Below are 14,475 nucleotides of genomic sequence, written 5' to 3' on the forward strand. Positions count from 1 at the left end.
CTCGAGCTCTCCGGCCCCCGGTGGGTGCCCTGTAAGTGCAGTCCTGGGCTGCCCCCCACGGACAAACCCTGCTGCCCACGGCCCCCCACCACGGGCACCCCACGGTTCCGAGGGGCGCTGCAGAACGGGGTGCGACGTCCCCATCCCCAGCCGCCGGCGAAGCCCCGGGCCAGCCCCACCCCCACCCCCCCCGGCCGGTCCCGGCCGCGGCCCCTTCCCCGGGGCGGAGGGAGGGAGGCGGGGCCGGGCCGGGCCGCGCCGCTCGAGGCTGGCGGCGAGAGCGCGGTGCCGCCGGCGGCCGAGGAGCGACAACGAGCGGCAGCGGCAGCGGCCGGGGCTGCGCAGCAGGGCCCGCGGCGGGGCGCGCCCGGCCCCCGGCATGGCCCGGCAATAGGCAGGGAGCGCTGCCCGCCCGCCAGCCCGCCGCTCCCGGCGGCAGCCCCTGCCGCTCCCCGTCCGTCCTATGTGACCCGCTTCGGCGCCAAGATGAAAGGTAGGGACGGGAGCCGGGCGCCCGCTCCGCTGCCCGCACACGTGCGCAGCCGGCACCGAGCAGCGGCAGGGCTGCGTGCGGGCAGGATGCTGGAAGGGTGTGCAGGCATGGAGCAGGCGGCGGGCAGGGCGCAGGCAGGGTCTGTAGGGTGAAGGCAGGATGCAGGTAGGGACTGTAGGGTGCGGGCAGGGTGAAGGTAGCGCACCATGTGGACAGGCTGCTGCAAGATTCGGGCAGGGTGCAGGCAGGGCAGTATGTGGGTAGGGTACGGGCAGGGCACGGTGCGGACAAGTTGCGGGCAGAACACCGGCAAGGCGCAGGCAGCCGGTACCGAGAGGCAGAGCGCGGGTCTCGCCTTCGGTTTGGCTTGGTCTGTCCGGTCCGGGGAGCTGGGGTGTCCATGTGTGCTCTCCGCCGCGCGTTTTCTCTCGGCACCCCGCTTCCCTCTCTCTCTCTTCCCCCCTCCCAGAAGAAGACTTTTATTTCTCCCTGATTTATTTGTTTATATTTTGCAACGTTTTGCGATGTTCTTGGTGTTGCTTCTAAACATCTGGCAGTGATTAGGTGCCAGTAGAGGCTTAACTGGCTTGTGAAATGTATTTGGCATATTTCTTCTCAACAGCCACCGACTGGAAAATATTTGGTCCTTGCTTTGCATCTGTTAAAACTGAAACTTTGTTTCCTTTCCTTTTTCTTTGCCCCATGCCACTTCTACTGGTTGTCCCGATCCTGCAAAGTTGTGACTGAGAGAGAGGTATTACACACTTTTAAAATCAAATAAAGAAGCAGATGTCAATTTGGTAGACTGTAACCTAGTAAAGATGTATATGGGGGGTTGCAACACAGCCTTCTGGTTATGAAAATTGATAGTGTTACAGCAAAAGGCAGAGCCTTTACATGCTGGGGAATACAACGAAAACATCAAAGGACATAATGGAAAGTTTAGGAAGTAGTTGGGAGTTTGTGAGAGTTGCATCTAGTTTTTCTTCAGAGGTAAAAAATAAACTCAAAGGGTGGAAGGAAAAAACCCATGCATATAAGAAATTTCTTTTGGGCACCGGTGTGCCTGTGCTTGGATTGCAGAGTTTTTGATTCCAGATGCCAGGAGGCCAGTAAACATCATGATAGTTACACTGAGTTTCCAGAGCTGAGGAAACGAAATGATGTGATTATTTATTCAATTGCCAGAATAGCTGCCTGAAGGGAGGAGAAGCTTTTGGGGGGGGGGGGGGGGGGTATATTTGCAAGCCCACACACACTATGTAAGTTACTCCTGGTGCTGTGACATGGTGTCTCTACAGGGCCATGCAACATATTAAAAATAATATATTTACAACGTTCTTTATTTATAGGGTACTTGTGCCAAAATTTTTGTCATCAGCTTGTCATTATCAGTGTAAGTGTAATGGCAGGAACAAACTAAAACAATGAGGATCCAATGATATAACCCCTGCCTGTTATCACCAAAAGCCTTAAGTTCTGTTTTTGCTAGGGCTGAGGCTGCACTGGTTTTGGGGGGAGGTGGGATGCAAAGATCCAAGGACAGCAGTAAGATGTAATGTGACTTGCATCTCCTTCTGTTCCGCCTCTTTGCAGAGCAGGGAAGTGGCATTTGGAGGGAAGATGTTACTCCTGCTGGGAGCACATGTTGGTGCCCTGCACTCTAGAGGGAGATGCTTCATGCTGGTTTCTAGCCATCACTATTCAGTTTCCCTAAGAGCAATCACAGCCATCTTATTTCTTTTCCCTGCAGATACAGAAATCAGTAATAAAACATGCAAAGATGAACTCTTAGATGACTGTGTTAATAGCAAGAGAAAAGAGAAACTTCCAACAAAACATCACATCAAGTGCCATTGCCAGTGTTATGGAAATCAGAGAGCCAAACCAAATTTTGACTCTGTGCTTTCCTTTTTGGGTGCAGACTTGTGTTTTCCTAGTTTCTCTTTAAACTTGATGGTGGTAGTAATTGTAGGACTTGGTGTAGTTACACATTTTTCTCAATTACATCAAAATGATCTGTTGATTGCAGCTGTCTCTGTATCTACCCTCTCTGGAGAATGGAGGAATATCTAAATAATTACATCACTAAAAATCTGTAAGGAATAAATTATATTTTCCATTGCTGTTATTCATAATGTGTTATGTTTTAAATCAGTAAAACAAATTGAAGTTTATGTTTAATATGCTGGCAGTTTTATTTCCAGCAAACTACACTGAACTCACAAGCTTTGTGATACTCTTTAGTAATAATTCATGTGATTTACAAAGAGACTTGACTGCTTTAGGGTCAGATATATCTTTTATCAAATAATACTTCTAAGTTACAGTTATTTATTGGGGTATGAATGAGTGTTTGTTGCCTGGGAAACAAATGAAAACAGCTTCCTCATAGTCAAACACCACCACATATTCAAAAACACTGGCCCTAATTTAAGACAGGGACAACAGCTGTTAAAACTGAGAACTTCTTTCTGTATATCTGTGATATATTTTGTAATTATTACTGCAAACTGTATCTGTAATCACTACTGTCATGGCAGTACTGGTCATAACTATTTTCATCTGAAATGTGGATATTGTTTGGATAATGACTTAATATTACTGCTCCAAATCAGGCAATGACAAAGTCAAGGTGGACATTTTGGGACTTTTGCTCCAGGATGACAGAAAAGCTCTTAATTATGATACCCAAGGTAACTCAGCTGCTTCTTCCCACTCTTCTTCCTCCTCCTTCCTCCTGTTGCTACGTACCACTTGTATTGTGATGGTGCTGGAGGACAAACATCTAGTGTCATGTGCTTGAGAACTGGAATGTGACCAAATACCCTGTTCTGTGCAGTTCCTCTCGCTTAAAAAAAGGCACATAGAGTGAAACAGTGGGACAGGTTCATCCTTTGTTGTGTTCTACTGAAATTGGTGAAGCCAGCCCTTGCCTCAGGAATGGTCTAGTCTGGATGCCTAGCTTAGTGTTGACCAGTTTACCTCAGAAGTGCCCTATGCTTTCTGCACATAGTTTTCAGTACATAGAGTACATTGAGCTTTCATTGGATGTGCCAGCTAAGTTTACCTCAAGTTTTCCTTATACAGTGCACACTTTAACAGAGAATTAATGGCACATCAGCCTGTATTTCATAGAATAGTTTGTGTTGGAAGGGACCTTTAAACGTCATCTAATCTACCCCCCCTGCAATGAGCAGGGACATCTTCAACTAGACCAGGTTGCTCATAGCCGCATCCAACCTGACCTTGAATGTTTCCAGGGATGGGGCATCTGCCACCTCTCTGGGCAGCCTGTGCCGGTCTTCACCACACTAATTGCAAAAGATTTCTTCCTTATATCTGAAAATCATTCCTTCTATGTTTGAACTGTGAGCCCGGATGCAGTCTGCAAGTAGAGCTTCCGTTTGGAAGAGCTGAGTGCACATGCAAATTCAGTTGCTCTTTCTCAGCTGCCTTGAAAATTTAAAACAAATAATCTATTTATATGATGTTTACATTATTGACAGGCTTTGTCTTTGTTTTGATGACACTGCTATTTTTACAGTATAAGGGGAAAAAAGTTCTAATTTTCTAATACAGGAGAAAAGGTCTTTCTCTGTAATCTTCACGTGCACAAAATCAAATGCACAGGCATCTACAAATAGCTCTTTCCTGGACAGAAGCTTCAGATGCAGGTTTCAAAAAAATCCAGTCCTGAGCATTTTGCAGAAGCCAGAAAGCATCTGAAAACCAAGGATTAGAAGTGGAGTGATCCAGTAACCTTTACTTAGGCCAGTTGTAACAGAGCTTGTATGAATATAGTGACATAAACATGAAACATATGCAGGAGCTCTGAGTGGTGTGTGTTGGACATGTCACAGGACCCTACCGCAGAAGTTCAAAGGCACGAGCAGTTCTAATAAATGTGTGATACAATGCAGAACAAATCCCAAGCAATGCTACTATACAGTCAGTGTGTATCCTGAATTGGTTGGTAGCACAGAGGATTTTAAGCCTGAATTGGTTGGTAGCACAGATGAATGAGAAAGAGGATCAAGCAAGCATGTGTCAAAGGAGATTTTTATTAAGAGTATAGAGAAAAGCGGAGTGTTAGAATTTGTGAAAACAAGAGAAATCCATTATTTCACAGATAGAAATATTACTGTACCACTACAATGGATATTGAACAGAATTAGCATGTAAGCTAGCTATGACAGGAATATTTTCAGTAATCACTTCTTCACTTTTAGTATTCTACCTTAACCATCCATGTTGGACTAAGAATAGCATGAGCAAGCCTATCCCTGTGAAGAAGAGAGTTGTTTAAAATCTCCTGTGGCTCTTTCTTCTGCTGCTTTGGGTAGCATAAATTTATTCCAGACTGACTTTGCTGCAGCTGAGAGCTGAACAGAGCCCTTTTTAGTCACAATCATTGAGCAGTTTGCTTAGATCTGCACTCGAAGACCATTGTGCCCAGAGGTGCAAATGCCTTTGCCTGCTAGGATAAGGAAGGAAAGGTGATCTTTCAGAGAGATAGAGCTGGTCAGGCCTTGCATAGGAAACGAAGGAAAATAAAGAAAGAGAACTGGAGGAAATGTCAAGGATAAAAGCAGTTCAGTGCTGTGAAGGATGCGTGCCCAGTTATCTTCAGCTTCACAAAACGTTCCTTATCCTGAGGTTCTGTGTGTCAGAACAGAGATTCCCTCCTTCCAGCCTTCCCCCTTGGAAAGCAAAATAAAGACGCTTTTCACCAGGCACTGAAAGTGAACCTAATCCTCCAAATAATGTGAATGTGGTCTGTACAAGTGAGGGACCAGCCTAAGATGAATTGTCTTTGGAGTCTGACTGCTTCCACCTAAAACTGCAGTCCCTTTCGGTGCATAAATTTGAGGTGAAGACTGCGACGTCACTGGGGAACAAAGTGAATGAGTTATGGTGGGTAATAGAGACGTGTGTTGTTAGGAATGTGTATGCCATTTTAATGCTGCTGTTAATTGCCTCCTCTGACATACAGACAGGGGGGCACAATTTTTCAGTGCACTAATGAGAACAGATCTGTTTGCTCTTAAATCATTACAATGAAATACGATATGATTTAAACTTTTAACTTCTAAGGTCGACCCTCTGCACCATGCAGCTGGTCCTGACCCCAGTGCTGTAGCAATGGTCTGCAGCACTGACAGGCTAAGAAACACCCCTATGTACTCTTTTCATTTTGAGCCTGAAAAGCAAAACCAGAGCAATAGTTCTTATGCCTCTGAATTTCTTAATCTTCTGTCTTTTTTTTAATTTTATTTATTCTTAATGTGAGCTCTCACATTTTTTGGACATAGCAGTGGGGGAATAGTTTGAGATCCCAGTATTACAGTGCACCCATTTGTCATGTTTTGTTTGGTTTATGCATGGTTAGGTGATGAAAGACACAATCTAAGTCCTACCTAATGTGTCAAGAGAAGATCTCTGATCTGGGACCTTGCTTCTTGCTTTCTTGTGATACTGAAAATAGACAAATTCCCAGATGAGCTGCCTGAAGGACAGAGGTGGGGAAAAACCTTAGTCTTGTTGCCAGAATCCAGGCTCAGATGACATCCCAAAGGATGCTTCGGGCTGTCTTCCAGGACTGCCTCAGCTGAACCTCTGCCACAACACCCCTAAAGACTAGGTACTCTGCAATGCAGGATTCATGCAAGCCCCATTTGAAGGCGTGTACTATGTGACAAGTTGGACAAAGGACTGGGTGGAAAATGCAGGCACCATACAGCCAACAACGGTGATCCTGTGAGCATGATGTGTTTGCTTGGGACCTTGTCAATTGGGAACCGTTTTAAGTGTGGGGTAAGTTTTTACGAGGCAGGGCTCATCAAAATTGATTCAGGGAGAAAGGGTTGAATATGAAAAGGGGCTACAAGGAAAAAGAAGCAGAGAAAGGCAGAAGAAGAGGACAAGTGAAACAAAGCATCTGTGAAAAGACAGGGGAATGAGCAGCCTGTTAGCATAAGCAGGAGATTGTCCAGAATAAAAGCTGTGAAAACCAGTGGAAACCAATTAGACTGATGAAATCATCAACATCTGAAGGCCGCAGCTGCTTGCTGTGCTTCTGCTGGCTCAGTTTCACCTCTAGGTCAGTACTTTGAATGTAGACCCAGTTAATAGTGACCAGAAATGCATATAAATCTGGTTGCTGCTCAAAAAGCTTTTGAAATGTGATTTGAGAAACATATTGGTGTTCACTGTTCTCATCTGTCTGAACAGTTGTTAATATTACAGAAACCTCACAAGTGGATAAATTTTGCCTTTCCATGAGAAGGCTGAGATGGAGAGAGGGCAGAAGTAGCTTTTGGACACTGTAAGCAGTCCCTCATGGAGATGCACTTGTGTGGTTTGGAGCAGAGTTCTGCATCCATACTGGTTTATGAGTTAAAGAGAGGAGTATCACCATTTTCAAATAATGGGCACAGTTTCTTTCCAAATTGTACTAAAAAAAAAAATAAAATCTGGTTTTGATAATAAAATTAATTTTACAGAGTTGCGCTGGGATATAACTATGTAGTTCCCATTAAGTCAGTGGGAAAGGCAGGGCCCCAGCTATTAAAGCTCTTTGGGAGATTTATTTTAAAGGAAACTCTCACACTGGATATCACTGTTACTACAAATTAATCTTATAGTCCTGAGTTCCCAGTGTGGTACTTAGGGGTAAGTTCTAATGTACTGTAAATCGAATTTTCAGAAGGATTATAAAGGAACTTCTAAGATCTGAGTTGAAACTTGGCGTGATGATTTTCAGCCCAGATGCCTCATTCTCTCCTGAAATAGATTTGCCCAGATTTTTAAATATAGTGTAGAATATTGGTGTCTTTTCTTAATTCAAGACTTCAAACAAAGTCTGTAAACAGACTTAAAACCCATCTTTAGTGCACATAAAAGTTATAGAAATGATTGGATAGCATGTGTCTGCAGCCACCATACAACCCAGCATCTCTAATGGTTCTGAGTTCTTGTTTGCTTCATTCGGTTAATCCTCTTTAAATGGCTGAGTGGGGTGTACTGTTAAAAAGTGACACCTGGACATATACATTAGCAGCTTTATGTAACACCTTGTGTATGCCAACACTGACACCCACAAAAGGAAGGGGATAAAATGGAAACAACTTCCCTAAAATCACCTTGCACTAAAGGCTCCTCAGATCTGGTGCTACTCCCGCAACAGGACTGAGTGATGCAGTGGTTATAGGCCCCATATAGTCCCAGGGCAGATTTGGCATTCTTTCTGACTCCAGGCCAGCTCTTTCTTACTTGACCTCAGAGTGACTCGTAAGGGGTCCATGATTAATTTATTTAAGATTTAAGAACAAGAACTAGAAATTACACAGTTCTACTCCACAGATTTTTGCTTTGCCTCTAGCAAATTAATCAAATAAGAGTCTAATTTGTTTTAGATTAAATGAATTCCCTCTGTTTGCTGTGTTAATCCCCAGCTGAACTGCTTTTTTTAATTTCCACTCCCTTGAAGCGTTTTACTGTAACTTATTTAACTCTACAACTGTATTTATTAGAGGTGTTGCAGTAATAATTCATAACTATAGGGCAAGCAGAATTTGGCATTGATACTTGGTTGAGTGTGAATATAACCCAAATATCTCAAAGATTGGGGTGTTTTTTTGACCAGAGCTCTTGCTTTATACTGAGTCCCTAAAATATTTGATGTACTGCTACTCAGCTACAGCAAACCACTTATTTTTAGTGGTTTGCTGTAAGCTCTGCGTGACAATCTGTTGTAGCCTTCAAGGAGACTCTTGTAAACCTGATGAAACAGGAGCTCTCTGGTGGTCTTTTGCCTACACGGTTAAATACAATTGGTTGCTCACATATGTTTCTGTTCTGCCCAAAGTTCACCTTTTTTATGGACCTTCTTTCTGCCAGAGCTCAATAGAAGTCAGTGTAATAAGAAATCACATTTTAACCAGCTTTTCATGTTTCTTCATCTTTCTTCTTCTGTATTCTCTCTTTCAGCTCACAGCTAGGAGATTGGTAGAGCAGCTTATAACTAAACTGTGTCTGGTCTTCCCAGCACTAAAGAGTTAATTATTCTGTCTGGGACATCTGCTTTATCATCTGTTTCAATGAGGAATCTGCCTTTCATATTTTTCACCCAGGAAAATAAGCCTTGCCTATATATTAAATGTGTATATATGTAGCGGAAATACTGCATTAATTCCAGTCCTCTCCGTAACCAGGAAGGGTTGGATTTAAACTAAAGAAAAATATTTCTAACCTATGCATTTCACAATGTCAAACAAAACCCTCTTACACCAGTTGCAGCTGCACTCAGGTGTATAGGCACCACTGACATAAAAATGCAGAATCTCCTTTTGTAATATCAGCCACTGGTGCTCAAAACTTGTGTATTTTTTCCACTCCAATTTCTGATACTGCCTTTAAAAGCATAAGGCATAAAAACATGCTGGATGTTTTCTTACTATTTGCTTTCCTACTTGGCATGTATTTTCTTAACCTCTGTAATTCATCACAGATCACATTTTCATAGTTTCCTCTAGAAAAGCTGTTCCCTTTACAACACAAACGTAGGTTCTTGTGTATTTTCCCAATTCAAAGATTTCAGGAAGCTTTGAGATCATAAAGTATTCAAAGCTGAAGAGAAAAGAAGAAACATCCCTAGCAAGCAGGGCATGCGCTGTTGCAGACATTAGAAAGTATATATATATATATATATATATATAGCAAGTATGCAAGTGTATATATAAATGTATGTTGTATATATGTGTATGAAACATATATAAAATGTTGCAAATATAAAAAGTCCAAAGAAACAAAAACATTATCATAAACTTGGGTGACATGATTTAGTGCAAGGTGTCCCTGCCAGTGTCAGGGAGGGTAGAACTAGATGATATTAAGGTCCTTTCCAACCTTAACCAGTCTATGATTCTACAATTCTAATGCGTGGCCAGGGCAATGCTGTTGGGCTAAGCATGAAAAACTAAACAACAGGGAAGAGTCTGGCAGCCTGGGAGGAAGGTCTTGTAGATGTGGCATAGGATGGAGCCACGTGATTTAAACAGCCTGGCTGTGTATGTCAGATATGGATTGGATAAACCAGGTTATGCTACTTAGAAACAAAGGAGGTGATTGTGTTTCAGCCCTGATAGCAGAAGAGGACAAGAAGCTGAGGGCTCTGGAGCTGGTATCTTTTTTGTGCAGCATTTTATCTTTTGTGCAAGAGGGGAAGATCTTTCCTGAGTAGTTCAATGCTGGGATAAGAAGCTTGGTGGTGATTGTTTATGGCTTATTAGTATTTGTCATGTTTTGTTGGGTGACCTTGTCATCAGATAACATTTGGTACAATTGCAAGCGTTTGTTGGGTTTGGTTTTTTAAAGGTTTCTTTCTGCCTTCAAAATCGGAATGTGTTTGTTTTGCCTAGAGTGTCCATTGGTTCTTCCTTATGAAAAGGTTCTTCCCTTTCTTAAATGCACATCTGAACTGGGGGGTGTAGCCTAAGATACGGACAGGAGTGCCTCTGGCAGTGAACAAAACATTTTACCTGGGGAAGAACGTGAGTTTTGAGCTATTTTATCAAAAGTGCTGTATCATTAAAGGCTGTCATTCTGTAAAATTATGCATTTCATGGACTTCTTTGCTGCTTCAGGAAATGTCTCCCTCAGGTTTTTGTGCGTGGCACCTTGCAACTCAGAAGGAGGTGGAGGTTAGATTTCTTGCTGGACATACACTCACATGATTTGGGTCTGGATGTATACCATACCTTTACTTCACCATCAGATTCATCCCCACAAGACTTTGGTTTGGCCTGAGTTAGCTGTCACACTAGTTAGCCCAGTCTCAAGATGCAGTAAGTCTGTGGACAGTAAAGGTCTAACTGAACACCGACCTCTCACTCCACCATGTCTGTTTATCTGCTTTGAGATTCCTTTTCCACTGACGCTCACTAAGTGTTCCTTCTGGTGAAGCGCTTGATTGGCTTTGAGCTTCTATTTCCTTCACACCTCATGTCAGGGACAGGTCTTGGATGGAGAGGTTGCAAGTAGGCTTCCTCAGCATCCCATGCTGGAAGATAGTGAGCATCACTGAAGCTCCCCAGGGTGTTGTGTCTGCCTCCCCTCTGCTGCGATGAAAACAACAGCCTGGGTTTTGGAGAGTGGGGATTGCTGTCAGCTCATGATGGTAGGTGTTTTTCACAGTGTGGAGGCAGACTTGTCTCCACCTGTTGTGGTTTAAACAAAGTCAGCCATAAATCACGCAGTTGCTCTCTCACTCCTCCCCCTTTTTTGCCCTCCCCCTGCTCCCGGAGGGATGGAGAGGAGAATCAAAAAAAAAAAAATGCAACTCCCACGGGTTGAGATAAGAACAGTTTAGTAACTAAGGTATAACACAAATCACTACTGCTACCACCAATAATAACAATGATAAAGGAAATAACAAGGGAAGAGAATAAAACACCTCACCACCAGCCAACCGATAACTTGCCCCACCCCACCTGACCGAGCACCAACCGATACCTTGTCCAACCCCGCAGTCCCAGCCCTTCTGGTCTCTGTTACTTCCTGGGCATGACGTGCTGTGGTATGGAATACCTCTTTGGTCAGTTTGGGTCAGGTGTCCTGTCTCTGCTTCCTTCCAGCTTCTCCTCCTCCCTGGAAGAGCATGAGGCTCAGAAAGTCCTTGGTCAGACTAAAACATTTGAGCAGTAACTAGAAACATTGGTGTTATCAGCGCTGTTCCCAGGACGAAAGTCAAAAACACAGCGCTGCATCAGCTACTAAGAAGGAGAAAAATGACTGCTACTGCTGAACCCAGGACACCACCCTTCTGCTCAGAAATGTGTCAAGACAATGCGGTTTCCCAGTGCAGCACTGGGCTGCAAACCACTGCCCACTGTTTGGGAAGCTGTGTCCTAGGTCCTGTTTAAAAAGAGCCCTGCAGAAGCTTCCCTCAAATTGCAATGGTGCTTGGAGGAGGGGAAATGGGTCTGCTCTGCTCCCCCTGGGAAGTAGGGAAGCAGGAGATGAGCAGCCTGTGCTGCCCTCCCTTGCAGTTGGTCTCCTGTTGCAAAGGCTGGTGCTGGTGACGAGGCAGGGCTCTTGCCTTCCCTACTCAGCAGAAAGAGTTGTTGTGTTGGTAGAAGGCAGCTGAACACACAAACACAAACATCTCCTTTTGAAGAAGTCATGGGTGTGTTTCTTCTGCTGATGCCAGCCTTTTCCTTTGCTGCTGGAAAGAAATGGAAAGAAATTAAGCTTCTGACAAAAAAAAAAACACCAAAAAACCCCTGAGATTATTAGCATTTTACTGCTTGCTGGGTGGTGAAGATGAGAACAAAAGGGCTTAAAGGGTGTTTATTTTTCTCATCTGTTTGAGGTTATCAGTTCTGTTTCCAATTTTTTATTGTATCATACCTCTTCAGGCCAAGCTAGCACCCATGGGAGATGGTGGATGGACAGACAGCCATTGCTTCTGACTCCTCCCATTACTCAGCACAGCAGTGTGTAGCACTTTGTGCAGGCAACCCAGTTTGTGCATGTATAACCTGAGCCCAACTGCCTGGGTGGCATAGGCAGTGGTGCGCTGGAGCAAGTGCCGTGCTCCAGATAAGCCTGCCCAAGCAGCACACTTGTGACAGTTGTGGCCATCATTGTGATAAGAGGCATGTTTGCTCTGATGTGTACTTAGGTGGATAAGCAGACATCAGGGTAGGTGCCAGCTGATAAAACATTTGTAGTCTGGATTTTTGTTGGGGACACCAGCTGGGGGAAAGGCTCTGAACTGCCTTTTCTACTCAGGGACAGAGGTGGGACATGAGCAGTGGAGGGGAAGATCAGTAACATGCCTTATAAATCAATTAAACTTACAAATACATTAATTTATGAATTTGACCCTGTAAAAACTTCCCCTCTTTTTCCAGTGGTAGTAGTAATAATCTGTTCTTGTCTCTCTTTTTTCTCCAGACGATTTTGCAGAGGAGGAGGAGGTACAGTCCTTCGGCTACAAGAGATTTGGTAAGTGGCAGCATATCTTTCAGCTTGCTATTGCATAGTGTTTAGGGTAAGCCAAACACTTGCTGTGAAAACCTCCCTTGCTGGCAGCATCAAACATGCAGGTACAGTCCTGTTACCCACTTCAGCCTAATATCTGCCCAGTGGAAGGTGTGATTTTTAGACTTGGTTTATTTTCTTGGCAAGCACACACTTCAGCAATAGCCCTGATCCGAAGCAAGTGGTTGGTTTCGTTATTTGATCACTAGCATTACAAACCTGAAGCCCAAACCTGAACAGAAATTAACGTGCTGGCTGCTAAAAAGGGTCCACACCTCTTCCATGTCCCTTGCCCAGATGAGCTTTCCTTTGGCCCATGGACCAGTGTGCAGTGGGGTTTGTAAATTTTCCCAGTAGCAGTGGCATGGGACCTCCTGTAGACTCACAGAGGCTGTACTGCCATCTGTGACAGGAGATAATGCTGTGCACCCCTCTCAAAAAAGAAGTAAAAGTATATGATACGAACGTATTGTGGTGTCAAAAATTATTAAAATGAGGTCAGTCTCTTTCTTTCCTTTTCCCATGTTCTTTCTCTTTTTTGTGTGTGAAGAAGTACATCTCTGTACAGGGTTCAGCAGCCTTAGAGGATCCTCTTTTTCAAGGCTCCTTGTGCTCTTTCCCTCAGGGTAACATTTCAGTCTCTCCCCAAGGCAGGCTGACTGCTATCCCTGCAAGCACAGGGAGATGACATGGTGTCCTCTGAGCTCCCACAGCACCAACTCTGTCTTGGAGCAGCCAAGGGGTCTCATCATCCAAGCTGCTAGCTGCCTTTTCAACTGTAAGCCATCAGAATAAATGTTCACCTTATTTTTTCCCTCCTGGGAAAGTGGCTGCAACAAGAGTCACTTTGAACAACCCCACTTGGCAAACAGATAGGAAAGGCAGGCTGAAAATGAAAAATAAGTCAACAATCCCTTCCAAGCAGGGAGAGGCAATGTAAGGAGATGCAGCATTCAAGAGGTGGGGAGCACATTCGCATGACCTCTTCTACCCCCTGAACTACTCCTCCACTCCCTGCTGTTGAGCTTTATTTTGGATAGATCAGCCAACCACAGAGCCAGCATCTGTGGCTTGGAAAGTCCTGCCGTAAGGCTGCACACAGGGGTTTTTTTCCTTCATTTTTTATATTTTTATTTTTTTTATTAGGCCCTGGAACATCAAAAAAGAAAAAAAATCTTGAGAAACAGGAAGAAATGTGAACTGTTCATTTCTATCATCTCCAGCTGGATTCATTAACACCTATAAAAATAGCTTTCCTCTGTGTTGCCCGCTACCTAGCTTTCCCTGGTCAGCATGCTCTTGTGGTGAACTGTGAAAGGTTTTAGCAAGGAGTGGGCACTCCACTGTCCTTACTATCCCAATAGTAAGTGCACTGTTGTGATGCACATGATGGGACTTTTAGATGTTGCTTTCATTTCTTTCTTTCTCCTGGGTAATGTGGTCTACCAGTGTGAGTTATTTCTTCCCTTAGAAATGCAAGGTTTATCTGAGCATTTCCAGAAATGCTTGTGCTGTTGTGCTTGGTGATGTGGCAGGAGGGAAGAGAGGGCCAACAGTCTGGCAGTGGCAGGAGAAAGAGATTTCACCACAAAAAAAGACAGGGTAGTTCTACCCTTAGGAGACAACCGTAACACCCTTCTTCATGAAAACATCACTGTGGTCAGGGAAGCGTCCCAGATGCTTGCAGTACAGACATCTGCAGACACCTGCAGAAGAGCCTCAACTAAAGGGGGAGTGGGGGTTATGAAGCCATAGCACTGGCACTGGTGAGAGTTGTGTAACTCAGTAGTGTAGTGATCCAAGAAGCTTTCTTTTTCCATACTATTTCTGAGCCCAAACTTCTTCCCATTTCCCCTTCCTCATCTTTCCCAGCATCATGGGACAGCACATGGAGGAGCTAGGTTGACCTGGTTTCCCTGCGTCCCTCCACCAGC

At 44.3% G+C, this 14,475-nt stretch overlaps 1 protein-coding gene across 1 annotated transcript in view; it reads left to right on the top strand.

Moving 5' to 3' along the window:
• The first annotated feature begins 258 nt into the window (after positions 1–258).
• The window catches only part of COLEC12 (collectin subfamily member 12), a 98,911-nt gene continuing 84,694 nt past the window's right edge, over positions 259–14,475 (top strand). The window contains exons 1-2 of the mRNA XM_057397591.1: positions 259–493; positions 12,455–12,505. Of these exons, the coding sequence (XP_057253574.1) occupies positions 487–493; positions 12,455–12,505 (58 nt within the window). The 5' untranslated portion in view covers positions 259–486. The remainder of the gene's footprint in view (positions 494–12,454; positions 12,506–14,475) is intronic.

The sequence above is a fragment of the Pezoporus wallicus genome, unplaced genomic scaffold, assembly GCF_028554395.1.
Source record: "Pezoporus wallicus isolate ANWC-B61680 ecotype Strahan unplaced genomic scaffold, APGP_CSIRO_Pwel_v1 contig_227, whole genome shotgun sequence".
In the NCBI taxonomy this organism is placed as follows: domain Eukaryota; kingdom Metazoa; phylum Chordata; class Aves; order Psittaciformes; family Psittacidae; genus Pezoporus; species Pezoporus wallicus.